General features: G+C 40.5%; 2 protein-coding genes and 1 long non-coding RNA gene across 5 annotated transcripts in view; 1 reads left to right on the top strand and 2 right to left on the bottom strand.

The window, feature by feature from the left end:
• The first annotated feature begins 2,459 nt into the window (after positions 1 to 2,459).
• LOC143428193 (ABC transporter G family member 20) lies at positions 2,460 to 8,858 on the top strand. Its single transcript, XM_076902913.1, has 14 exons — positions 2,460 to 2,563; positions 2,737 to 2,981; positions 3,504 to 3,681; positions 3,766 to 3,859; positions 4,487 to 4,705; positions 5,332 to 5,399; positions 5,475 to 5,703; positions 5,848 to 6,025; positions 6,905 to 7,020; positions 7,116 to 7,186; positions 7,259 to 7,347; positions 8,134 to 8,310; positions 8,390 to 8,476; positions 8,644 to 8,858. The coding sequence occupies exons 1-14, from the start codon at positions 2,460 to 2,462 to the stop codon at positions 8,856 to 8,858; spliced, it is 2,070 nt and encodes a 689-aa protein (XP_076759028.1).
• Positions 8,859 to 9,468: 610 nt separating this feature from the next.
• LOC143428616 (uncharacterized) overlaps positions 9,469 to 26,543 on the bottom strand; it is a 20,579-nt gene continuing 3,504 nt past the window's right edge. Inside the window, exon 2 of the long non-coding RNA XR_013102444.1 lies at positions 9,469 to 9,516. This is a non-coding gene — a long non-coding RNA (uncharacterized LOC143428616). The remainder of the gene's footprint in view (positions 9,517 to 26,543) is intronic.
• The window catches only part of Nmnat (nicotinamide mononucleotide adenylyltransferase), a 25,958-nt gene continuing 13,013 nt past the window's right edge, over positions 13,599 to 26,543 (bottom strand). The window contains exons 1-6 of one of the 3 annotated variants that reach the window (XM_076903612.1): positions 22,780 to 23,186; positions 22,068 to 22,477; positions 21,879 to 21,980; positions 21,630 to 21,796; positions 19,878 to 20,247; positions 13,616 to 13,780 (exon numbers count right to left, since the gene is read on the bottom strand). In XM_076903612.1, coding sequence (XP_076759727.1) covers positions 13,751 to 13,780; positions 19,878 to 20,247; positions 21,630 to 21,796; positions 21,879 to 21,980; positions 22,068 to 22,477; positions 22,780 to 23,101 — 1,401 coding nt within the window. In that variant the 5' untranslated portion in view covers positions 23,102 to 23,186 and the 3' untranslated portion in view covers positions 13,616 to 13,750. Of the gene's footprint in view, positions 13,781 to 16,293; positions 20,248 to 21,629; positions 21,797 to 21,878; positions 21,981 to 22,067; positions 22,478 to 22,779; positions 23,187 to 26,543 lie in introns of those variants that run through there. The other 2 variants (XM_076903614.1, XM_076903611.1) reach the window with 2 other exon arrangements.

Raw genomic sequence — 26,543 nt, 5'->3', positions numbered from 1 at the left:
TCTATTTCATCTCCTCTTTAGAACTAAATCTAAAGCCATTCGAACAACCAAGAGCCTCTTTCTCTTCGCATAGAAATCTTCAAGCAATTATCCAATGAAGCCCAAAACTCGAGGTATCCTAATTTTTACTATTGGTAGCATCATCGATATAAAATATCTACTGTCTTAAAAAATCAACGTATCAATGCAGATAATTTTTAGAAAAAAAAAGAAATAAAAGGTACACCAGAAATTCCTCAGAGGTCGTCAACTTTGTTTAAATCCCAGCGTCAATGGTATCGCTCGCCCAGTCTCCGCAGCGGGATCGCGTAATTACGGTTACAGGAGCACGGTTACGGATTCGTGTCACATGGCCACGATAATGTACATCTCACGGGCGATGCACTGAATGATAATCAGACGGGGACCACCGTGGCGAACGACATCGATCAGGAGGAGTGAACCGCTTGGAATCGCTAAGGTCGATTCAGCGGGGCCCGCGTGAAACCTGTTTGGACCCAGGCTTACCCGTTTCGACGTCATCGAACTCTCCTGCTGCCGGTGCGTCGATCGATTCAGTGAATGTGTTACGGAACGGTACGCTGGTAAATAAAAAAAAAAAAAGAAAAAAAGGTTGTAGCAAACCTTTCGATCGGCCATGTAGAAAAAATGTGACCATCGTTAGATATTTTGTACGCGTGTGATCGAAGGCATGGATTTATCGAACGTCGAAGAGTGGGTGCTCTCAGACGGACGTGTGAACGTGAAAAAAAAAAACATTACGAGTGATTTATTGCTCGAACAATTATCCGTGCTATCGAGATTATAATTTTCACTTGTTTCGATGGCTTAACGGCAGCTGGAATAAATATTCCGATGTGTTTCTTAATTATAATTTTGAAACCTCGGATTACGACCACCGGTTATTGTAATTTATGTATCTAAGAGACTCTGAGCTCCCGTTCGTGGTGATGAATGCGATTGTACGCTTGAATTTTATTTAAATATCAAATGGACATTCTGACTAAATTCTTTGCTGAAAAAAATTTGAATACTATTATGACGAAGCATTAATCGGAGGGATATAAAAAAATATAAAAACTAGGATTATTTTATCTAAATAATAAATTTGCATAGAACAAGTGAGTTTGCGAAGAAAAACAGTCGAGAGAGTAGCCGGATTCATATAAAATCGTGGAAAAGCCGCGAGAAGTACATTTTGTAAGAAGAAAACGCTGCTTGCATCGTCCAGCGGAGGAGCAAACTCGATAGCCTTGGTGAAATTCCTTCTTAAGGCAGTCTGTTTGGTATTACGTGATCGCTAGTCCTAGATTCCCATTGCGGAGCCCTTTTGAAGCGATGAGAGATATGTGCTTAACGACGGCCAAACCCGTTCCACGCACGAAACGGTAATAAAACGTATGCAAAGAGTACACGCGTGTAGATACACAAGAAGAAGTGACGTTTCGCTGGTGAAGTCTTTATTTAACTATCTTCGACGAGACTAATAACTTTTCCTCCTTTCAATTACAGCAGTTTCCGAAATATCTTCACGAATCGATGACTCTGCGATATTTTTCACTTAGACATCGTTTGACATCCGATGAGACTATCAATTATACGATTTAAAGTAAAAAAACGGATTATATAATTATTTTCCTCGCACTCGTAGCAATTATAATTTGCGGAATCAATCTTTTTTCGCGTTGAAAAAGTTAATGACTTGTTAAATATATTAATGTTACGACAAACGATTATTATATAAATGCAAATAAGTGGTGCTCGATGAAAATAGATTGTAAGGGCATTTGGTGTAAGTGGTTGATTACGAGAGTGTCAGAGGGAGAGAGAAAGTTGTTCCACGCTTCATCCACGTCGACTCCACGCGTTTTAACCCTTTCTAAGCGGAGAGCCTGCGTTCGCTCGAGGTTTCAATCGTGCGCTGAAGAAATCCAGAACTGAGGAATGCCGGGTTACTTAAGAACGTCCGATCGACCTGTTTGCTAGGAACGAACGTGTTTCGCGTCCAGTTGGCAATTTTCATTCCCGTTTCTCTGCTTCAGAAAAATTGTCGACTGCCTGTACGAACGGAACGATTAAAAACGAGCAAAACTGCCGTCGTGAATTCTTAAGTCGCGATATTTTAAAGTTCTATTTTCAGCGTTTAACACAATGTAATAGAATCGCCTTCCAAGAATCATTTATTTCCCTCAAAGTTCTACAAAATCGATCTTACTGAAGCAATTGTCGCAAACATAATGCGACGATTTACGTTTTTGTAACGCGCTTACCGATTGAATTATGTTTTAATAATTGTCCTCGCCGTTTGATTTATGACCGATAATTACAGAGCTTGAGCAAGAAGTGCTTTTCGAGCGTAGAAACGAGAGCGATTTGCATAACGCAGTCTGTAAGTTTTCACACGTGGGTAAAATGCTACAGGCAGTTTGTATTGCAGGTCACCTTCGACGTCTGGCAATATGGGGGATTTGGCGATCGTTGTTAAAAATGCCATGAAAAAATACCCAGGCGCGCCGAAACCGGTCTTAGACGACTTGAACTTGACTGTTCCTAAAGGCTGTATGTAAGTAAAATTTGAATTACGAATTCAAAAAACAAATTAGTCTACGAAACGTATATTATTTTTAATATTTCCAATTGCAACGAAAGTGCAATCACGTTATGGACGATTAGAATTCTAATTTAACATGAAGATTCAATTTTGTTTTCTTCTTACCATCGTTGAAACGTGTCCAGATACGGTTTACTGGGCGCCAGTGGCTGCGGCAAAACCACTTTGCTCTCTTGCGTGGTTGGCGTTCGAGATTTGGACAGTGGTTTCATTTGGGTGCTGGGTGGCCAACCAGGAAGCAAGATCTCAGGAGTTCCAGGACCTCGCGTCGGTTACATGCCGCAGGATGTTTCGCTGGTCGATGAGTTTTCCACGCTGGGCGCCCTTTACTTCTTCGGGAGGATTAATGGCATGGAGGACGACATGATCGGTAATTTACTCAGAGATTCGATCGAAAGCAGAACTTGCGAAGGTTTTCTCCAAGCGACTCGAATTTTTCCATTCTTCAGTTGTCTGTGGAACCAATAGAACAAATTGTAACACCGTGAATAATATTAGGAGGGCATGGGTGACAAATTGAGCTAAAATTAACTTTGCCTGAATGTCATAAGTGATGATAATATGCACGTTTGAAAAAGTTGTTTCGTAACATCATACAGTGAGTGTTTATTCTAATTCGTATCTTCTGGCGACTTGGCACACTGTTATTTGCGGGCAAAGTGTAATTATATGTGGAAAGTAACAATTCTCGTGGCTTGCATTTAGTACAAACATATCAAAGTTATTAAATAAGTATCATCGCTGTAAATGTCATCACTTAGTCTCCGTTAAGCCCAAGACATTCTACTGTTTAATGATCATATTTCATGGGAAACGACTCCTAAAAAATATATCTGAATTTTAGAAAATATTATTTTGTTTGTCGGATAAAAAGAAGATAAATGAATTTCAGAGAAAGAGTACGCGCACCTGAACGAATTGCTTCAGCTACCACCCAAAGATCGTTTAGTGAAGGAGATGAGCGGCGGTCAGCAGAGGAGGGTGTCGTTCGCAGCAGCGTTGCTCCACAAACCGGAACTTTTGATCCTCGACGAGCCGACCGTCGGTTTGGATCCAATTTTAAGGGAGAAGCAAGTACACTTTCAGTTCCTTACCTCTATTTCTCAACGCGAACCAGAATCGAGTATCGTAAACGAGGATCTTTTTGTGCACAGCATTTGGAACTACCTGGAGAAGATCGCGCGCGAAGAGTCCATTACAGTGGTAATCACCACGCATTACATCGAGGAAGCGAAGCAGGCTAACAAGGTACCCTACTTTCCTGACAAATGATCGCTCTGTTCATGACGCCAATTGATTTGCGATCGACGTATTCGGTTCTCTTATTAGAATATTCGCGTTAGACGAGAGGCTCGAAAAGCAAAATTTATTGCAACAGACATGCGATATGTAAACGCATGCCTCTATAAACTATCGTTGGCGATCTACATTACCTGTATGTAATTAAGCGTGAATTATCATACAATGAATTTTTATTGCGCGCTAATCGAATACGATCGCGAACACGTCGTCCATAATGGCAAGTATATTTTATTGTTATAGAGCAAGTATACTATATTTCTCTGTCAGATGTTTTAGTTTCCAATGACTAACATTTGCACTTGTGATGCAGTAGAACGTTGAAAATACGCATAGGGTGCATCACAGATTTAATTGAAGCTTAAAAGCGTAAAATCGTTGAAAAAATGATGTTAATCCGTTGTATCATCATTTCTCTGTTAGATGTTTTAGTTTCCAATGTCTAACATTTGCACTTGTGATGCAGTAGAACGTAGAAAATATGCATGGGGTGCATCAAGAATTTAGTTGAAGCTTAAAAGCGTAAAATCGTTGAAAAAATGATGCTAATCAATATTGTATCATCATGATTTCCAGATCGGATTGTTGAGAGGTGGCAAGCTTTTGGCTGAGTCATCGCCGCAACAGTTATTGGACAGATTTCAGACGGACTCGTTGGAGGAAGCTTTCTTCAAACTGAGCGAAATGCAAACGTTAAATCAGCACGTTGAGCCCTCAAATTCATCCTCCGATCCATCGACAACCAGCAATGAGCTGACCAACGTGGACCCTTCTAAGAGCAGTTACACGTCAAAGGTAATAAACTATCTTTGTTTTTTTTTTTTTTTTTAATATAGTGCACGGTATTCAGGTTGAGTTGCATCAGTTTCGCGCACTTTTACGCGGACTGCTCGAATAGTTGCTGGCAATGAACGGAACGAGGTAGAGGTTAACATCTATTCAGTTTCGAATTCGTAACACGTACACTGGGGAAAAAAAGCTTGATTTACTGGATTAATAAACAAATTTACTTTCGATCTGATCGAACCTATATCGCTGATTAATAAACGCTAGGTTGTTGCTTGTAACGCTCGATTTAATTAGAAAATGATTAACTCGATTGATCATCGAGGATACCCGATGTCCGCGAAAGAAAAAATATACATTCTCACCTGTTAATTACGGAACTGTAACGAGTTCTGAATAAAGCGTTCGTCGAATGACATTTACAGTGTTACATTCGAAAGACTCGACGATTTACTGCTCGTAAATACTTTTTCACGAACACTTCTTAGCGACTTCGCGGTCGAAGGCACGGACGTCGCGTAAATCTCACCGTTTCGTTCAGCCACGTTCATAAAACGCCAAACATTCGATCAAATGTTAATATCAACACGCGAGGAATGAAAAAGTAATTTATGTTTCAGCACAATCAATTGAAGAGCAGCGCGATGAAGAGGTGTCGCGCTTTGTTCATCAAGAACACGCTGCAGTACGTGCGTTACCCTGGGTAAGTTGCTCGATGGTTAGTCACAATTAATTAATAAAACGAACCACAAATTAAATCGTTCGTTTCTTCGTTCAGCGGCATCCTCTTCTCGTTGTTCCTCCCGTTTCTGCAACTGTCGCTGTTCTTCAAATCGATCGGCTTGGACCCGCACGACGTGAACCTCCAAATCGTCAACTACGAGGCTGGTAATTGCGATCATGGCAGATACCTAGGTAACGTTATGTACAACGCTACGGATGATTCGTGTCACTTCGTGGATCTCAGCTGCAGGTTCATCGCTGGGATAAACAAGTCCCTCGACAAGGTGAGTAAGTAAAGTTTCGATTTTCGAAGAAGAGAAGGGTAGTTCGCTTCAAATTCTCTCGTCACACGGTTTCTAATGTCGAGGTATTAATTTTCTTCTTCTATAAATGCAATTTTATCGTTTATATCTTGATAAATTTTTTAGATTTTCTACGACAGTTACGAGGAAGCCGACAGAGATTCCACGAGGCTGAGCAGCACAGCAATAATGAAGTTCCATCAGAATTTCTCGTCGAACTTCCAACGGAGGATGGAGAGCATCTCCTCGGCGTCTGAATCGGTTCTGGTGAACGGTCAGATCGACGTTTCGCTGCGCTCCGCAAGTAAGTGTCGATACGTATAATAATCGAAGCACGACGAGTGTATCCTCGATTCAAAACCAATTCGAGCGTTATCATTCGACCTGCGAATGCTTATTCAGGTATTCGATACAGGGTGCCGTATAAAGCGTTCCGCTCGTTTTAGCGAAAGGCGTCGATCGTTTCGAAACGCGTTTTAATTAAAGCGCTAACCACAGGTTTTCACTCGCGTATACGCATAAGGGAGTCGATTATTAATTCAGCGTTCTGTTGATCCATATTTTTATTTACAAGGATACTCGTCCATTTGCGTAAGCCTGGTTGACGAGGGCTCATGGCCATTTTTAGATTCGAATACGATGGAAACGATGTATTTCGTTTAACCTTGTTCTCATTTTTTACTCAATTAGTTTCGCGAAGGATGCTGAAAATTGCAATTCAACGAACGGATTCAGACATCTTTTAGCAGTTTGTAGTTATTTTCTCAATTTTTACTGATGTTTCTCGAGGTTCAATGCTACCAGCAATCGAAGCATTAATCAGTTGCTCTACTTTAAAAACATTCGAGCAAAAAATAGCGTAGCATCAATCAATCTGCAACAAAATTGAGAACACGTAGTAAACAAGGCCAAACGATAGAGACTTCAGCACCTGAATTACCGATCCTCGAATTGCAAGAGGCATTATAGATTCTCCGTCACTACGAGTGCAATAAATTAGCTAATCAATTAGTCGAACAGAACTTTTTATCGAGCTCGATGGATAGCAATAACTTTCGAATCGAAGTTCCATCGCACGCGCAATAGTAGAGAAATCATCGAATAACTATTAAGTACGCCTTTTTTTTTACTGTTCTCCAGCATTTATAATTACCCGTTGATGTCTTTCGATTCTTGTTTGCAGACAGACAAATCGCCGTGTTCGTGCACAAAACGTTGTACGAGAATTTCTTGGAAGATTTCAGGCACATCTTGAAGGAGTGCCACGTCTATCCACAAGTCGCGAATCCACCGATACACGTACGTATGTCTGACGTTATTCTTCTTTCTTCTGGAGGACGCGAAAAGTGCATTCACTTTACTCTTTCTCTCTCTCTCTCCCTCTCTGATTGCAGTTCGAACCGGCGATTTACGGCAGCAATGACTCTACCTACCTCGATTACATCGCACCAACGTTCATACTGGTGTAAGTCACTCTTCGAAATCGTCTGCCATAGAAAGAAACTACCCTTTCTCATACATGAATCTCATTTTTCAGGGTATTGTTCGTTTTAGCGACATCGGTTAGCTCGACTATAATCATATCTGACCGCCATTCGGGTGTGTGGGACAGGATTCTGGTTCAAGGCAAGTTTCTTTCCACTTTGGAACGTTATCTGTTAACTGTCGCCATAATTACTTCTTGCACTTCCTTCAGCGGAAATTTCAAGAGCCACGGTCAGTTCGAAGTCATGGTTCAGTTGGACGTTGAACTCTGTTACTTGTTACTTAAAAATATTGCATTGATCTTGATGTTTTACAAATGGTTTTTGGGGAACTTTTTATACGAAAGCTCGTGTGGCTGAATGAAATTTTGTCGAAGTGCTTGAAAGAACATGGCGTTGGTTATGAAGTGCACTTTGTATGTACTGTGATTATTAATTGAAATTTTTAAACAATATATAGCAAAGTAATTTCTGTGGTTGACAATTATGTCACGTCGTTCTTCTTCTTTTACGTGCAAATTCTGCTCGATCAAATGAACTCTATGGCGTAGAATAAACGTTTCTGGCATGCCATAAGTTCCTCGTGCCAGAGTGTACGATGACGTGTCAAAGATGTACGCGATTTGAAGTGCTATTTAACAAGTTCTGACACGTGCAAGATTTTTTTTTTAGTCTCTGGAAGGGTACCATTTTTAACATCGACGAACAATCGATTCGTTCTATGAAAATATTTAAAGAAAACGTTGAAATTATATCAATTATTTCATCTACTGTCGGCTTGATTAATCGCTACCTTCTTCGTATATATCGTTAAAAGTTTCTTTTAATCTAATCGTACGTCGAAGTGTCAATACGTATTAAGTAACGCAAACATCTTCCAATAATTAATTATTGCTATTAATCATCCGTCTGCATCCATACGAAACAGGTGTGAACACGTCAGAAATCTTATTGACCCACATTATAGTGCAAGCGATGCTAATTGTCATTCAAGTAACAGTCGCGCTGTGTATATTCTTCGTGATGTTCAGCGTAGAATGCAAGGGTTCAATGGCCGTCGTTATTTCGATGTCCTTCCTCGAAGGAATCTGCGGCATGTTGTACGGTAAGCCTTGAAAATACCAATCGCCATTGTCGCAATTACGAGCGTCCCATTTTTAACGAGGGTAAAAACTTATTTGCAGGCTTGTTGATATCCGTGCTTTTCACTTCGCATACTCTGGTCAATTACGTGTCAGTGGGAAGCTTCTATCCACTGATATTGCTCTGCGGTGAGTAAATTGGCAATAATTATTTCGTCTCTCGTCGTACGCCTCTGGAACATCCCCCACAGTTCAAGGTTGTCCATTTTTCCGTTGTCCTTCCTCGAAATTCACGCGACGAGACGAGCGACAGTGAACACGAGAGATCCATTGAGAATTTCGAATAAATTTTTAAGGTATGATCTGGCCGATCGAGGGAATGCCGCCTGTTTTACGATGGTTCAGCATGATTATGCCTGTGACGTTACCAGGGATCTCGATGAGGGGAATCTTGATAAAGGGTGCGAGCTTGGCAGAGCCGGAAGTGTACACGGGATTTCTGGTGATGCTGGGCTGGATCGCGATCTTCATATCCGTATGCCTGTTTCAATTGAGGACGAAGGGGACGTAAAGATGTTACGCGAGGACAAGAAAGGAGTAACAGGACGAAATGTAAAAAGAAAGTAACGCGTCGATTGTGCAATAGTGGCAGAGGAGTGTCTCTCACACAGGGTCAATTCGTAGCAGTGTAGTCATATATTTATCGAGGTTGTGTATCATTTCTCTCTTTTAATACGAAATTCGTCGAGTCTAATGTAACTGTAATTGTCTAGCATAGTCGATAAGAAAGTAAGTACTACGTAATTTAATCGAGGGGCTACATTCCGCGGCCTGAACTGTGTGATAAGTCTCGTTTGATAAGTTCAGACGCGCCCAAGGACTTCTCGCAGGTCTCTGTACTTTAAGACAGAGTGTGCGATGCGATAAAACGTCGATAGTTGTAACGAATGCGTGCGAAACGGGGAAGCGTTTGAAAGGGGAGGTGTGATGGACGTATTACCTCATAGTTTTCTTCTCTAGAGCTCTGGGACAACGTCAAAGCAGTCCATATCGAGGGTTGATCTACAAAAATGTATCCTGATCAACGTTCGATGCGTCAGGTACACACTGAACTAGAAAAATGAAACAGCAGAATAAATGGGCGAGAGGTAGAAAGATGAGATCGTTTACACAGGTGTCTCTCTTGGCATCAATGAAATATAATTATTCATTTTTCGTTTATTGATCTCCTCTTACACCTTTGTATTTTTTTCCTTTTTTTTTTCGTCACAGTTATACATTGTGTTACGACACTCACTATTATCGGAGATTAACATAGCAGTATACAAACATATACAACGTGCGAACTATACGTGTGAACTTTTCTTTACCTTCGTTTATTATGGTTTTATTATTTTTTTTTTTTTTTTGTAAATTTTGTCTTCTTTTTCGTAACTCGTTCTTTTAGGCTGGAGCATAGTTATCGATAATTCTACCGGGATACGTCACATCGACCATCGATTCTGGAATGACTTTGACAGAGGATGAGAAATGTTGATTGGAAAATAAAATGAAAATAAAGCTGGAAATGCGATCGCCGCTTTTCAAGCGTCAAGTTCGTTTAATGATGATGTAGGTACACGTTCGAATACCGCTCGTGTAGCGTGCAATCGCCTGAAACGAAGCGTCACGCGATATTTATACGTGAATTGCCTGGCACTTGGGTGAGAGATCGCGAAGTAACGTAACAAGCTCGGAAGTAATTATCGTCCGCAATTTTTCGCACGACACTTTCTCGACTACTCCCGACTTTTGCACGCAGGGAAGAAAAAAATCGTTGCCCCGTTCGATAGAAAATTGACGGAAGACACGCGACGCATCGCGTAGTCCTTGCACTCCAACGAATCGAAAACTGAACATTCCACGCGAGCAAAAATTCTCAATTCAAGATATATAATACGCGTGCGTATTCGATTAAAATATTATTCGTCTGTGATAAATGAAAACTTGTCCCTCGTCCGAATAATTGGGCTCTAATGAGAGAAATAGCTGGAGAGACACTCGGAAGTTGCGAGGCGGCTCCGCAGATTAAATACGAGCCGTGATAAATAGCAATAAAGTCCTTTTCAGCTCGAGGGCCAGGGCGAGTAACTTCGTCAAGTTCGCGGCCCATAAATTGCCGGATGGCTTTAAATTTTAATTACTCGCGAGGGACCCCCTGATTCTTTTTTAATCAAACATCGAGCCCCTTCAACTTTTAATTACACTCGGTCGAACTTCCGGCTTGTTAACGCTTTCGAAGATCGTCCGTGACACGTACAGTCTCTACAGACTTGCGACAGCCTTTTCGTACATCTCCCAAAGATATCGAATATTAATAAAAATAAAAAAAAGGAATCGTTTATATATGTACAAATTCGAGTGTATACGAAAAATGTAATAATCCGTTGGAGCGCAAAGTCCAGAATGTTACACGAGTGTACAAATTGCAGTCTGGAAAAATAAAATGGGGAGGTAGAAATGTTTCTATCCGGTCGTGTGCGAAAATTGACAAGCGATCACTTTTCGATATCGTAGACAAAGAAAATCGTTAAAAAAATAGAGGTAATTCAAGCGCGCCGAACACGTCGAATTTGCTCCACGCTTTTCCAGTTTCAAACACTTTTTTTCTCTCACTCATCCTCTCAAACTTCATCGCCTGCGAACGTATACAAAATATGCGTCGATCGTTTTGATTTCCCCCTAGAAATTTGGCCTAGCATCTATGAAACGCTAATATGCGATTCACCTGCGGACATTTTGCAGGACCACTGAAATATGGCGATTATATTGCTTCGCAACGATAGTGTTGCAACTGTAAAAACCTTAGTTTTGCTTCTCTTCTTGTTAAACGTGATTCGTAAGAATAAATAAAAAAATTATTTCTAGCATTATTGGTTTTGTGAATATAAATCCGTACCTTGGGTATTCAGTGAGAACTGATGACAGTAGATAGAGTCATTCATAAAATCAGTGGATGTAAAATTATTACATCATTCATCGCAATTACTCTTGAACTTTGTTTGAACTCAAATGAAAAATAAATTCTGCAGAATTTATCATTTTCAATAGTTCCAACACGATCGTTGCAAAGTGCAGTTTAATCAAACAAAAATGATTACACTAACAATCGTTTCAACCCCTTAAGACACGAGTCAGTGTTGTCTATATAAAATATTTCATTGTATAAATAATCTATGCGTGACTAAAAACTGGTAAAAATGAAATGAAAAGTTTCTGAAGTAAGTTACACGCGATGGTTCCATAAAATTGGTACAAAAAATGGTCCTTAAGAGGTTAACGGAGGATCTTGATGTTTGCAATCTAATAAGCGCCCGAAACGTCCATCCAGACCTAAAATCTAAACTCGCTATTGATTCATGAACGATTGGCGCGGTGTTTTCGAGCCTGCACACTTCGAAGCGTTCCATTTTTTGCATGACCATTGATTGCCCGCGGAAACGATGCTCGCGAATCGATCGCAAGCAAGTATCAAAGCAGACGTCGTTTCCATCAGCCTGTTTCTTTACAGCGATAATTACACAACGGTTATCGCGTTACGCAGTATGCGAGTACCAACTGCGACTAGGAAAAATGGTAACCAGAGTTAACAAATGGTACATGGACGAAAACGACGCGATTGGTGTAAGAAAATAGAGAAACAACAAATTTCCAATACAATCTCGATCCTGATACTATCCTACGAAGCGTTTTAATTAGGTAATTAATATCTTTGTACGCTTTACCGGGGTTAATTAGACATTATAAGGTTACGTTTCATCGAAGCAGTTCTATGCGACTGATTAAACGAACTCCTGTTGATTCGCCTATTCGCGTGCTCGCATGTCCCCATTAAAATGAAATTAATTAGTTGTTACACATTAGTGACGTGTGTTAGATATTAAATAGGGTTTCTGCATGATATACGAGTACATGCTTCTCGACAAGCGTTTGAATGCTCGCAGATTCGCAGATTGAATCGTTTGACAGTCGAACTGGGACTATTTAATGAAATTGTTCACGATTTTACAAGCGGTTCGTAAATGTATCGATCAATTTTGTAGGTTTAATCGGATTTTATTTTAAACACCATTTCTTGTATAACATCGATAGCATAAAAAAATATTTCAAGTGTTCCAACGTTAAAGGATACAATCTGACTGTACAAAAAAACAGGATAAAAAATGAGGAAAATTTGTCTAACCGATCTAGCAGTGCTGGGGAAATAATATTCGAGCCGGAAAGAATTATATTCGTAAAAAAAAGAATTAAGTTACTCGTTGATAACTGATTGACATTAAGAGAATGAGTAAAAAAAATATAATCTCATCGTATTACTTCAGTATCACTGAATCAAAGATAAAATAATAATAAAATCTGTATAGATATATATCTATGCTTCATAAATATCATTTTTTAAATATAATTTTCACCCTCTTCCACGTTTATAATATAGCAAAAACATTATACTCTATATTGCGATATCTCGTTTTTGTACTTCTGCAAAAGCATTTCCAATTCATGAATCATGCACCAATCCAGGTACGCTGGGTCTCCATTGTTTTAATATTAAATGATATAAAACACAAAGAGAAAACGTTCCTTCTCCCGTACGCTACATTATCATATCTCTCATCTTCTCTGGAAAAATATCACTTTAATAATACAATCTAACAACGACAAAAGAGAAACTATAAAAAAATAATTACAAAAATAGCATAGAATAAAAGAAACTATTAATTAGAGATAAATAAAAAAAAATAGAGACACTTTTGCTTCTTCCTAAATAATAACATTACACTATAAACCAAGGAAAAATATAAAATTAATCTCATTCATTTGTCTCCCTCTCTATCTAACCAGTTTAACAATCAATCTTGGTCTTCAACCATTTCGCTAGCAATTACACTATTTCAGCGAAGTAAATTCTATATATATATAGATAAACATAGTTAATCGATCTACATTGCTCTTTCATATACCGTATACTCTTCGTTAGGCGTACAGTGAAAGCCATTAACAAACAAATATATATATATACTTTAACAATAAATATTAATAATAATCCCCCTCGATACGCTCTCTGATTATCGCGTCGCAAGTAAACGATGAAGTTGACGAAAGAACTAAGAAGAGAAATCGCTGGGCACGCAAGTTTCAAGTCTCCCCAGCACCGCGTGCAAGAGGAATCCTAGTCGCGGCCGGTCGCGCAACCGATCGTGACGTTATCGCGCCTGTTAAAGCTCTGAACGGTCTCGTAGGCATGTACGTTCTTGTTGTTGTTGATGTAGCTGTTGATGTTGTTGCTGTTAGCCGTGCTACTAACGCGACTGGCGCCGTTACTACCGCGATTGTTAGTAGCAGTATTAGTACGTATAGCAGTAAGGCATGGGCCGCATCGGATTGGCATGGGTCGAGCAGCAACGAGACAGTCAACTACCTGTCTTACAGTAGGCATGCAGGTTTTGCTGTACCCTGGAAAACACATATCACATGCTCCATCAGAACCGAACCACACGACGACTTCTATCACGCCATCGGAGGGTTGCTACCCGCCTGTCTCTCTCGTCCTCGTCTTTAACTACGTGCACGCCGGTTTCTCGTCCCGTCGTCGCCGTCGATCGATCGACTCGTTGGATCGTGGCGCAAAATTGAGAAAGAGACGTCGAGGGTGGGTAGCGCGACCGTCGAACATTCGCACGTGTTCGCGAGTGGTTTCTGTCAGGGATTCGCGAGTAAAGCTTGAATGGTGGTTCGAGCAAGGAGGTCTAAGAAGAGGGCTTTGCTTTGGGGGTGTACAGTGATTAGGGAGTTCTGGATCCGTGGAGTGGAGGATGTGTTTATGGGGGATTTGTTTCGATTCGAAGGTGGCAATTTGATCGAAGTGAAAGTGTTATTTTGGAATGTGCGAAGTTGCAAACAAGTGACGCGAAGTTCTGTCATCTTTCTGGTTTTTTAGATCATCCCCGTGTTATCTTGGCACAATTATTTATCACGAAGTATCGCAAATAATTTATTAAATAGTTGGTTATCGCGACAACTGCTTTAATACTGACATTAAACGTAAGTTGTATATAAGTACATCTTCAAGTACTATTTTTCGAAATATTAATATAATATTGAACACACTTGATGAACAGATATAGCCGTTGAAAGAATTTGGCACTGACAGTGATCCGTCGTAGTCTGACATTTGTAAGTTCTCTTTCTGCAATTTTTAATACCACACACACATACACACACGTACGCGCACACAGACACACACGAAGGTTTCTCTCGTTCGACAGAGCGATTGCATGATAGAAGTCGTGATGGCCAAACACATTTCACATGTCGCACGAAATAATCGAAAAGTACAGACAACAAAGAAACGAACGATACAGGAATAGAAAAAAGAAGCGGAGTTGGTCGAAAAAAGATACAAGGGCGGCCTAAGGCCGTTTTTAGTCGCGCTCAGGAAGCACTTTCTCGTGAATTAACCCTTTGCGGTCGAAGGCCGGTATTAGTCCAGGTAAACGTATACTATTTATCTTTGTTTCGTGTTAAAAACAAATAAACGCATCATCTTTTGCCAAAAATACATCGATAAAAAATGTGGAAAGTTCGCGCTCAATTATTTCTCTCACCTCTCTTGAAAAAAAGCGACGCCCCCAAAGGGTTAAACAGTGATTAACGTCAGCTTGAGCATTTTTCTCGCCACCTTCGTCTATCTACGTTACTATACAAATAAGAAGAGGAGCAGAACATAGTTTGCTCGAAAGGGCCAAGGGGGTGTTTTAACAAATTAGGCTTGCGTACCAAGATTAACGAAAGAACAGGGTTGTGATGGAGAAAGGGGGATGGTAGTGTTCGAAATGAAAGAAGACGTCCATTCTGATCGACGAGGGAAGTTCGACAACTGTAATTCGATTATAGTTCTGCAAAATTTCTGACTTTTCAGACTTCAATTTGATGTCGTCGAGCTGTCCTCGAAATAAAAACGTGAAATAGAATAAAAAGAATCGTTCCTCGCAGGATCATTCGCAAACAAGATGCTCCTCGACAGTGGCTCGTCCAAAGGCGCGATTGCTGGCAGAACAATGGAAATTAGGCACTATCAAAAACACAGGTACGCCTAAGAAGCTCAGCCATTATAACCAAACAATGATTCGTTTCCATTGCACCTAAGCGTACTTGCAATCGAGTCTTGCGAATCTTATTAGGACTAATCTCTGAGCAAACTTTTTTTTACGACCACGATATATCATTTTATAAATGAAAAAAATATATACATATATATTTTTCACAATAATTTGTGTCTCTATCACTTTTATCGTTCCACGATAATGATATCATCACAGTTAGATGCAGTGGATCGGTTCGAAGGTAGTTCTTAAAAAATATTCGTAAAAGAAAAAAGAAACAGCAATGACGATCGCTGGAGGGATTTCTCAAAAGCGAGAACGTATGGCAAAGGTAGCCGCATGACACCGTGCAAATAGGATACAAAAAGGTACGAAAAAGGAAAGAAAAAGAGAGACGAATTAAAACGCTTGCTCGTTAAATACACATACGCATAGGAGATCTGACGAGGCAAAGAGCGGATGTTTCACCGTGGAAACGGTTCAATACGCGACAGTGACCGAATAAAAGAACATTTTCTTATTTTCTCTCCCTTCTCGAGTTGCCTTCCGATCGTTTTTTGTTAAAAAATCATCGACCTTTTAAACTATCATACAGAGATATGCCGTTCGAAAGAGTGAAAAATACGACCTCTACAAAGGTATCAAAAAATCAATTGGCACTGTTATCAATAAAAAGTGTTTGGCAGAGATGTGTATGCGTGTATGTATGCATGTGTAAATTATAATTATACTTGGGTCACTGAAAGTTGATGGATTTACTTTTCAACAGTACAACATTCCCAGATATTGATCGTAGAATTATTCCTTGAAATTTCTCCAAGCACAGCTTAGATGTTTGACCATTCTGATGTCAGGAGTGTCCCACAACGCGCACCATTTTTCAGTGACCTCAATATAATCAATTATATCATTATATTGTATTCACAAACGATCCACGTTCATTTTTTCCTTTCTTAGCAATTTCTTCTTCTTCGTACGACGAAAGACAAACTGATAGTGAGATCAGCGGGTTCCATTACGAGCGCCCTTAATTAACCACGTTCTCCCCGATCGATGTACCGCAGCCCATCACTTACGTAGTTTGTTATTATAGTATAATTTATAATTGATCGAAACCGTTCTTCATTCGCATAATATTGACGAGTTTAATTGTAGGATTGTCTCGATAATTAGTTGTTCTCGATGCTCGTGCGTTGCCAAGAATTCGTCCATTTTAAAATCTGAATCGAATACCATCGTCATCGTCACTTTGTATCCCGTCGAAATTCCTTCCACGTTTCTTGAGCAATTTTCTTCATCGTCTCCTCCTCAGCTACATTTCTGTCCAACGCACGCGGCAACGAAACATCTCGCGTTTTATTTAATTCGTTTAATCACGCTTCTCAGCGATTCTTAAATCAGTTCGTTAACATAATAATAATATATATGTATATATATATATATATAATATCATCTTCTCTGGCTATACCTTCTAAAGGAGTCTCGCCAAAGGCTTTTAGAACTCTTTTCCATTCACGACGATCAACGTGCGGCTGAACAACGCCACGCTCCGAGGTCTTGCATGTTTTAAACTCGCCAAGAGTCTCGTCGCGCGAGCATCATCGTTATTAATTAAATAGAATCTGTGGATAGGATCAAATCGTAACGTTCTGGCGTTCCTCTCTTCTCTCGGGAAATAACCCGTTTCCCGAGTTATAAATATATATATATATTATATATTCTTTTTATATATATATATATATAGATGCGTATGTTCGTTAACTGTCTCTATTATAATATGAAAAATCATGCGTCTCTCGAAGACGGTATATCGGTCAGAGTTATCACAAGAGAGTCGATAAGTCTGCACCCTAGGGTCTGCAGTTGGCCTAACGAGAGCTCAAACTAATCAGTGTATCGTGTGTGTGTATATATATAATATATATATGTCCTGCAACTAACGTGAGCGATTTCCTTCGAATTCGTTGAACTTATTATAATTAAATCCCCCTGCATTATAGAGCAGTTTCCTTCTCGCTGATTATCTTAATTCCGTGCTTGGTCAGGATCATCTTCACCGTCTCGTTGTCCCTGGCCTTGAGCTTCTCCATCGAGTTCACGCCCTCCTGCGTCTCGTCCTCCCTGGTTAAACTCTCCACGAGGGAGTCCAAGTTGTCCGTGGACGAATCCACGTATAGAACGTTGTCCGCGGACCTCTGCAACGACTTGCATCTCCTGGAGCTTCTCGAAGCTCGTATATTGTCCGCAGATCCGATCAACTTGCTGTTCTTCGACCTAAGAACCTTCTCGTTGCCCCTGGAAGACGCTTTGGTCGATGGAAGATTGTCCACTGATGAGTAACGCCTTTTGTCCTGGGAAACGTTCACCGAATCCTCGATCGGTTTCTTCCTCAGCAGGGATCCCTTCCTATTCATCCGCTTCGAGCCACTGGCCAGGATGGCTAACTCGTCCTTGGGTATAAAATACTTGTCCCGCGGCTTCCTCTTGATAATAGCCGTGTCAGAGACCTCGAATGACATGGATAATTGTTTATCTGTATCCAGCTCGCTGGATTTACGCTCGTCCGTTAATTCGAAACCGCTCTGCAAGCCACAGTTCTCGATCTCGAAGCTGTCCTCGTCCAAGGACGGATCAGTCGCGGCGCTGTCGCCGATTCTGGAGCTGTCCTTGGCGAGGCTTCTCGAGGAGGACTCGAAAGCTCTACTGGGCGTCAGGTCAATCGGTTCTCTGGTCCCGGAGAACGATCCAGGCTCTTGTTCGGGGTCGAACGTGGCGCAGATCTTGCTGCAGATCTCGCACACCTCGTACAACCGGTCGCAGGTGTCCGTTGTGCAGACCAGCTTCCTGTCCAACGCGCCACTCGACTCTTGCAAGTTCCAGGAGCTACAAATGTCGCATTCCGTCGAATCCTCGTCCGCGATGGAACTGCAGTTTGAACGCAGAGCATAGAAATTGTCGTGCGATGGGCTGCCCAATAGTTCTTCCGTTCTCATGGACATTTCGTTGCCATAGCAGCAGAGGGAACAGAACTCGTCCGTGTGCATGTCCAGCTCGTTAGTCGTGATCAACTGGGAAGTACTGTCCGCTTTAGAAGGATCCTCGTAGCATATCTCCTGGATCTTCTTGATCGACTCGTAACTCTTCGACTTTTTCGAGAACATCTCCTCAGTTCTGGACGCTCTTCTAGACGCGGTCCTAGAATCGGTCGTGGCGATCACAGAATCCAAGCTTCCTTTCAACGACGCGTCGTATCGCTTCGACTTTCTTGTTCTATCGTCGTTGACCGTCGTGGATTCGTAAATCTTCGAATTGCTACCCGCTTTCTGTCCACTCGAGCGAGATTTTCCCTCTCTTCTAGGACTCTTCGACCTCGACGAAGACGCCTTGGAAGACTTCGATACAGTCTTATAGAATGTCTCCTCCGACTGCGTGCCCGAGTCCGCGCATTTCGTCTCGATCCTCTCGTTCCGTTTCGCTTGCTTACTCTCACCCTCGTCCTCGTAGACGCGCATCTGGCCGTTCTTCGTTTTCCTGGGACTCTTGCGCGAGTTCACCACCGACTTCACATACTTACCATCGATCTCCAAGCTCACGTCTCGCTTCGAAGACTTCTCGTCTAGAGCCAATGAGTCATCAGAGTACTCTTTAGCATTCTCTGACCCCTCGTCGACTATTTCCTGTATCTTCACCGTGCTCTCGTCGCTCAACGAGGACGGAACAGGCGACTGTACCAACAGGCTCAATTTGTCGATGTTCCCATCCGATTCACCTTTGTATATCGTGATCTCGCTTTTACCCTGCACTCCGTTCTCCTCGACGATCAACGTTGCCCCTTCTTTATCGAAGGGATTGTGAATCATCGCGCTGACCAACACTAACACCTGCGTGTTCGAGCATCGAACGTTATCGTTCAAGAAGCTATCCTGATCGTAAACCTCGTCGCTACTCTTGCGATCGGTATACTCGTCTTTCAGCGACGCGTTCTCCTGCTGACTCTCGACGGAGTCCTTCGAACCCTGCTTCCCTAACCGAGACCCCTTACGTCCATCTTGGACCTCGTCTTCGGCTGCGTCGTCCAAACCGTACCGAGTCAGCCTGTAATTCTCTTTGTCAACGCTGAAATCGGACAACGCGCCTTCGTGGCGACCACCACCGTTGTCCACGGTGTACATCGTCGAGGACGAGACAGCCGAAGACGAAGTCGATGATCTACCCTCGCGATCTTTCCCTCTACCGTTCTCGGATCCTACATCGACTACTCGATCCGCGTCATTGCTCTCCGATTTGATCGCGTTCTCGCTAGTTTCGGCTGGTTCTTTAGCCTTCGAGAGGGCCTCGCGTTTCGACGAGGTGGCGACACCCGCGGACATCTTGTCCAGCTGACTAGACCTGGGCTGCACCCTGACCACCTTCCTGACCGATCTTCTATCATCGTCAACGAAACCTACCTCGTCGAGGATCTGCGACTCGCCGGTTTCGGTGGCGATGATCTGTTTCGCGAGACCTGGATACGCGGCCTTCGCGGTCGTAATATGTTTGGCGTTACCGTTCTCGGCTACTAGAGCGTTTATGAATTTCTCGCGAGCCTCCTCGAGGCCGCTCGCCCCAGTCGCGTGCCGGGAGGCGACGCAAGCGACGCTCGTCGCGTTCTGGATATTCTTACGCAGAACGGTGTCAGGCACGTCGATGGATATAATTTCGATCGGACTCGGGGATTCCATGGTAACGTCGCTAGGCGACGGCGTGAGAAAGGTGCTTTGATACTTGGAATCAATGGTCAAGTAATTGTTCGCGTTGGGCGAGGTCAGTTCCAACTTACTTCAGTGTCCAAGTGGATTGGCAGCGTGAAAAACAATACGCTATTCTTTACAAGGCCTTGATTAATCCGGTGCTAGGTAGTAGTCAGCGTTGGGCAGAATTCGAATACAGCCGCGAGCAAAGTAGCGGAAACGATGAGTAACTGTCGGTTCGGATGAATTTCTGATAAAACTGTTTACGCGGATTGCGATTGCGATCAGCTGATCCGTTTCAAAGCGTTTTTCTTATCGTATGATATCACTCGTTTCTCATTGATTGACGTAGCGTTATGCGTCATGCTCGGTGTTTATGAATGAGTATGAATAATAGTACTTGTTCGAGAAAATGAGTCGTGATTTTTTTTTTTTTTTTAATTATTCGAATGAAATTTGCCCAACTCTACTACTATTGCTACTACTACTATTAATAGTCCGATTCAGGGCAAAAATATACATGATAACATATGTTTAGAAGAAATTCATCGTGTACAGATTGAGAAAGAGAATTAAGAAAGATATATGTACCTTTGTCCATGAATCGGTATTCTTGCTACTATTGACAAATTAAACGTAACTACTCGAAACTATCAACGAAAAATAAGGAATGTAAAAAAAATGCAGTTGCTAAAATTTATTCGTAATTACAGTATCTGGAAATAGGTTTTCGAGATTCGATTTACATATAAATGGAAGACTCTTAGACTAGACTAACATATTGTCCTGCGTTATTTGTACAAAATTTGTTAACCCTTTTAATACTCAATAAATACTGGATATATCATAAATATTATGAAAAATTCGTAAAAAAAATGCAGCAATATTTTAAATATCCAAGTATAATCATCAATAAGATCCAACATTTATTTGTAAATAATTCTATCAAAAATACTTATGGCTAGTAATTATATACAGTTTGTGCGCTTTTAACTTATCGTATTTTTGTATAAAATAAACTATGCACTATCAAATATCTTTCGGACACTTTTTGTACTATCTATAAAACATGTACACATTATACATGTGTAGGCAAACAAACTATTTTACCCTGCTTGTATTCTTCTCTTGTACCTAATATATCGAATATTTTATTTAAAAAAGATCGACACATATCGATTACTATAATCGATTTTGTTATTAAGTACTAAAAGGGTTAAATATTTGAGTGAAAGAATTATAACTGAATTCTTTGTACAACTTCAAAACGTCTTAGATTAACCAGATTTGTGTACACTCTAAACTCACCAACTACGTGGAATATGAATGCTATAAAAATATACGTCTCTCATACAAAATACATAAAAATAAATTCTTGTTTCCGACTCTACTGGAAGATAATCTATTAAGTTTACCACTAATTACGTCTTCTACTGATTTCACTATTTTTGAAATTATGTTTAAACTCACATTGTTGACGCCGTTGTCTTTGCATCGTAAATCCCGTGCTTATAGACGTAATCGATTACAGCGTCTTGTAGAAGATACCTGACACTCTCACCTCGTTTCAATGCCCTCCTTATTCTAGTTGAGCTGATTTCATTTGGAATCCATTCTGTTACTATGTATATGTTGTGCTGCACAGAAATTAACGTAACAAGAAATTAGAGAAATGCGAATCTAGAAGTCCCGATGCAAACTTTGACTTTGAGATATTACCATATGTTTGGACAGGATATCCGAGTCATATATAAATTTATTTGGATTGGATCCTTCTCTTGTAATAACTACAAGACCGTGTTCTCCCACAATGGCATCAATCTGTAAATAAAAAAAATTCCACCATCATAGTTACAAAAATATTACAACAAAGTAATATAATACGTAAGTAGAATAGTATCAACTTACATCTTCCTCTGCCCAAAGATCATACGTTCCAAAGCTCTCTAATAAATCAGCGCCGCATAACAGTTTAATTTGAATCGGAGTATGATCGGGACTATTTTTAATATTCTCTGGAATCCATTCCAGATCCTCGATCGGTATATTGTGTTTCATAATGTTAGGATCATAAAGCACAGAATTCAATAGATTTTGATGGTACTGTAAACTTATTCTAGTCTTTGTCCAACCGTTTTGTCTAGTTTCCCAAGTGCTAAGTCGAATCCAATCGCTGTTCTGTAACGCTAATCGTAGCATAGCGCATCTATGAGTCGAGCTTGCGAGTTCTTTTTTCGCATACGCATCGTGTACCGGTGATATTACACCACCGACCACAATGTGCGTTCCCATCCTGTGCAGATGGTCTCTGGCAATTTCTGTAAATATCAGATTAACGATTACACGTTAAACTAAGTTAAATTAAATGAACAAAAAAAAAAGTAAGTCTAAATTGAATCATTTCGCGAAAATAAGTGACGTATTCCAAAGTAAACAATCCTTATATAAGTCGATGACATTAATTGTTTACACGACATTACATTATCTTTACAATGGTACGATTTGTTGAATTAGTCGCGAAGCTCGACCATCAATAAATTTATTCCGTTAAGCACACATCGGGGAGGTCTACGTTTATATAATGAATCGATATTGATTGTAAGAAATGATATATATGTACCAAACATTCTTAAATGCATATTCGTTGGAGGGTTATAACTGCCACACGACATAAGAATAACACGCGTTGGTGCCATTTTTTCTCCGTTTATCCCACTGCATGTGATGACAGCAGCCTCACTGCACTGCTGGTACTTTCTTCTGGTAGCTTCACGAAGACAGAACTCGAAACATTTAGAATGACGTGTGATAATACGCGACAAATCGTTACGCGAACCACTCAAACAACCAACTACACTGCACGAACTGCAGACTGGCTGACGTTTCAGCCATATTTGAGACGGTGCTGCTACACTAGTCAGTTGAGAAATTGTTTTCAACATGGTCGCCTTAAACCGTATCTCGACCTCATCAACATTTCCACGTCGCGTAACATTATTTTCGATGTAGGTTAACGGCTACGGTAGCCAACGTGGAAGTTCGCGAACGACAGTCAACTGTTAATTTGACGCACGTCGCAGTATCGCCACTTCCCTTTCACGAGGTTCTTCAAACGGAACTACACTCTGTATCGACTTAACACGAGATCCACCTATGTATATCGATATATTCTATATACGAGCGGATTCGTCATCCTATATATTTCGTAACGAAAACAATAATAATATATTACAATGAAGAAGGTCCAAAGAATTGTGTTAAAGAATACACTGCGGGTAAATCGATGAAGATTACGCGTGATATTGACTGCAAGTGAGTGTACAAATAAAACGATAAAAAACGTTGTTTAATTATACATTATTGTGAAAGAACTCATTATATTATCTGAGGACTATAAATTATAACAAAACGCGCGATAAAAGTAACGTAAAAAAGAGCTACGTAGTATATCAGATGGTTCTGAATATTATGATTGACTTTTAATTTAATTATTTACTCCGTTTTAATTATAATTAGTATAGGTTATGACACCTTGCAAACTATCTTAAAAATAACAGATATCATTGACGATTTGATTTGTAATACAAAGAATGACGGTGTAATTCATTCTTGCATTTCTTATTCGTTCTCTCATCTCTTTAGTCTTAGTATTTGGTGCATTTTTAATATCTTATTATAAATTACACAAATTTTGCAATGTATTATAAATGCAATCAATTATTTTAGATTTATTCATTCAAAAACAATTTTTATATTATCCCTTTAGTAAAGATATGGCGCGAGAATATTCTAATTATTCCAGGGGAAGTATAATCGATACTATCGATAGTTGCGATATATTGAAATGATAACTTCAGTACGATTAGTAAATTCAGTGCGCGATTTAATATCAACCGCCGTAAGATTCGCGTGTATATTTTTATTGTTTTCTTTAAACCATCGCGATATATTCAGGTAATTCTAATTGCATTATTAACATATAGCGATTCTAATATTCATTTATGATAATATAAAGTATAAACGCAGTCGTATTAAAGTAGTTTACGTGATATTATGTCCAGTGTACTTCCCTCACTAGAATGTGTGGTTATTTTATCGTGAATAATCTTTCTATGGTTGTATTTTCATTTGTAACTGTATATTTCTATAAATAAATCATTGCGCATACTAATTGTACATACAAATTACACATTTTATATTACTAATACGAAAAGAAGTATGAATGTTACTTTTTTTTATTTCTTTCCTGGAAATTGAAACATCAACCATTTTCAATTAATTTTGGTAGAATTAAATACTTGATTTTATTCTAATCATACATTCTCCTCTGTTACAAGTGTCTCATGGATGTCACACATACGTACGTCATTCAATTGAAGCACCACTACGAACGTATCTTCATCATGAGTCAGCAATGTCGGCGATATTAGCTGCGGAAAGGTGTTCTTGATTATTGCGATCACTGCGATAGGTGAGTCGTAAATTTTCTACCTCGAGAGATTATAGCTTGACAAAGTTGGCTAAGAGACTGAATAATTGCGTTTTCCGTATAAGCATCATACTTATGATGCAGTATTAATTTTAGAAATAGCATTCAATAATGACTTAGCAATTTTAATCATTCCTTTATGCATAATATTATTAACAGAATGATATAATTGATTTAATTGCCTCTGATTTGTGCATCAACGGAAATTATGAAATTTAAAAAAATAGAGAAGAGCGTATCGATTAAAAATATTTTAGAAATCGGTGAAGATCTATAGAGAATTGAAATCGTACAACAGTGTCAGCAATTGTGGTCGTACGATTGATTGTACGAGTGGGTCCTCGATTGACCTATTCTACTTTGAAGGGGTGACGGAAATCACGGGAAGGCCAGAGTATATATCCCTTCCACTAACGGATTTAGTAGTAGAGGATGCGTTAAGCGAGACACTATTTACTTGTTCTCGTTCCGTTAATTAACTAGGATATCTAGCGTTTTCATTCGTCTTCGCAATAATAAATTCTATAATCATCCATTACGTTGCTATTATAAAGATCATCAAAGTATTTTCATTTCACTTTTACGTAGGTATCGAAACAATAGATAATTACGTTCAATTAAAAACATACCTACTTACCTTCCAAAGCTCGCATCTTGCAGTCAATTTCGCAAGAAGTCAGTGACACATTAACCCCTGGAAACTAATTTCTTAAACGGAATAGGAAACCTCGTACATGATAACGAGTGCCACATTTCACGTACGACTATCATGACTCACGTGGCCTCTTCGTTACCACCAGCATCTCGAAGGGTTGACAATCGATAATGGAAAAGAAACTCTTTTTCCCGCGTTCGAGGAGAGATGTGGTCCCGGAAGGGTTAAACAGGGCTCGTTGGCGGTGCACGGTTCAGCAGAACTCGGTCGCCCGGAGGCCGTGGCTCGAAGGGCGTAGGTTGGCCGGATTTCGCTGCGAGGGGCCGATTGCGCCTCGCTGCTGGTAATTAGTGGGGTGCGTAGCAACGCGTGCTTCACCCTTTTGTGAGACACACGGGCTGCTCGACGTAATGACGTCACCATCGTTCGTTCCATCGGGATCTGGCTCGACGGAACCGACTCTCTCGTTCCTCTTCGTCGTCTCCCTTCCCGCGGTTCGACGTAGCGCCAGGTCTTATTACGCGTCGAGTGCCTCGCACGGTACGGTCTGTTTTTGCCTCGCGACTACCACCAGCCGGATGTGCATGTTTCCTCGAGATTGAAGCCGGGGATGAGCGCCCGTTTTTGCCCCCGCGGAATCACTCGCCTCGCGTTTCTGCTGCTCGTCGCACGGATTGCGAGCGCGTTTCCGTCGCAGAGGATCCCTGGCGGAGACGAGTCGCGGAATTTGCTTTCGCGTTTCAGTTCCCATCCGCGAGGTTTGAAATTTTTCCCGGGGACCGCGCGATGACGTGGTTTCAGCGGCGCGTGGGTGGTAACAGGCAGTCGCAATTTTTATCGCCTCAGTTCCCCGAGACCCAATGTAAAATTGAATCCCCGCGTGGGTGGGACGAGGATATTATTCTTGAAATGTATTGAAAATATTCGAACACACAGGTTTTAATGTATCAACAGTTTATTGATTCACTGTACCATTTATTTTGTTTCATTATTTAGTGGAAAATGGCTAGAGAACGATGTTTTACGAATTACATGCGTGTTTAATGTTTATAGGGGACTTTTACTCGTTATTTTTTAAGAACCAACTGTGTTTCTTTAAGCTTGTGTGATTGTTAACAGCTAAATATTGTGAAAGCCTGAAAACATTTCTAATTCAGCTCAACAGGCGTACCTAAGTCCGCGTTCGTGCAACCAACCGCGGATAATTCAATAAATCAACGTATTGGCAGGATTACAGATC

The sequence above is a fragment of the Xylocopa sonorina genome, chromosome 10 (assembly GCF_050948175.1).
Source record: "Xylocopa sonorina isolate GNS202 chromosome 10, iyXylSono1_principal, whole genome shotgun sequence".
NCBI classification, from domain to species: Eukaryota; Metazoa; Arthropoda; class Insecta; order Hymenoptera; family Apidae; genus Xylocopa; species Xylocopa sonorina.
Note: the sequence above shows the minus strand (reverse complement) of the source record. Positions and strands in the feature narration are given on the sequence as shown.

What these genes read in the sequence shown, in the direction of transcription:
- LOC143428193 (XM_076902913.1), top strand. Translation starts at nt 2,460, where the DNA reads ATGGGGGATTTGGCGATCGTTGTTAAAAATGCCATGAAAAAATACCCA. An exon ending in GATCCAATTTTAAGGGAGAA is followed by an intron (nt 3,682 to 3,765) that starts GCAAGTACACTT and finishes TTTTGTGCACAG; the next exon opens with CATTTGGAACTACCTGGAGA. An exon ending in AGAGCAGTTACACGTCAAAG is followed by an intron (nt 4,706 to 5,331) that starts GTAATAAACTAT and finishes AATCAATTGAAG; the next exon opens with AGCAGCGCGATGAAGAGGTG.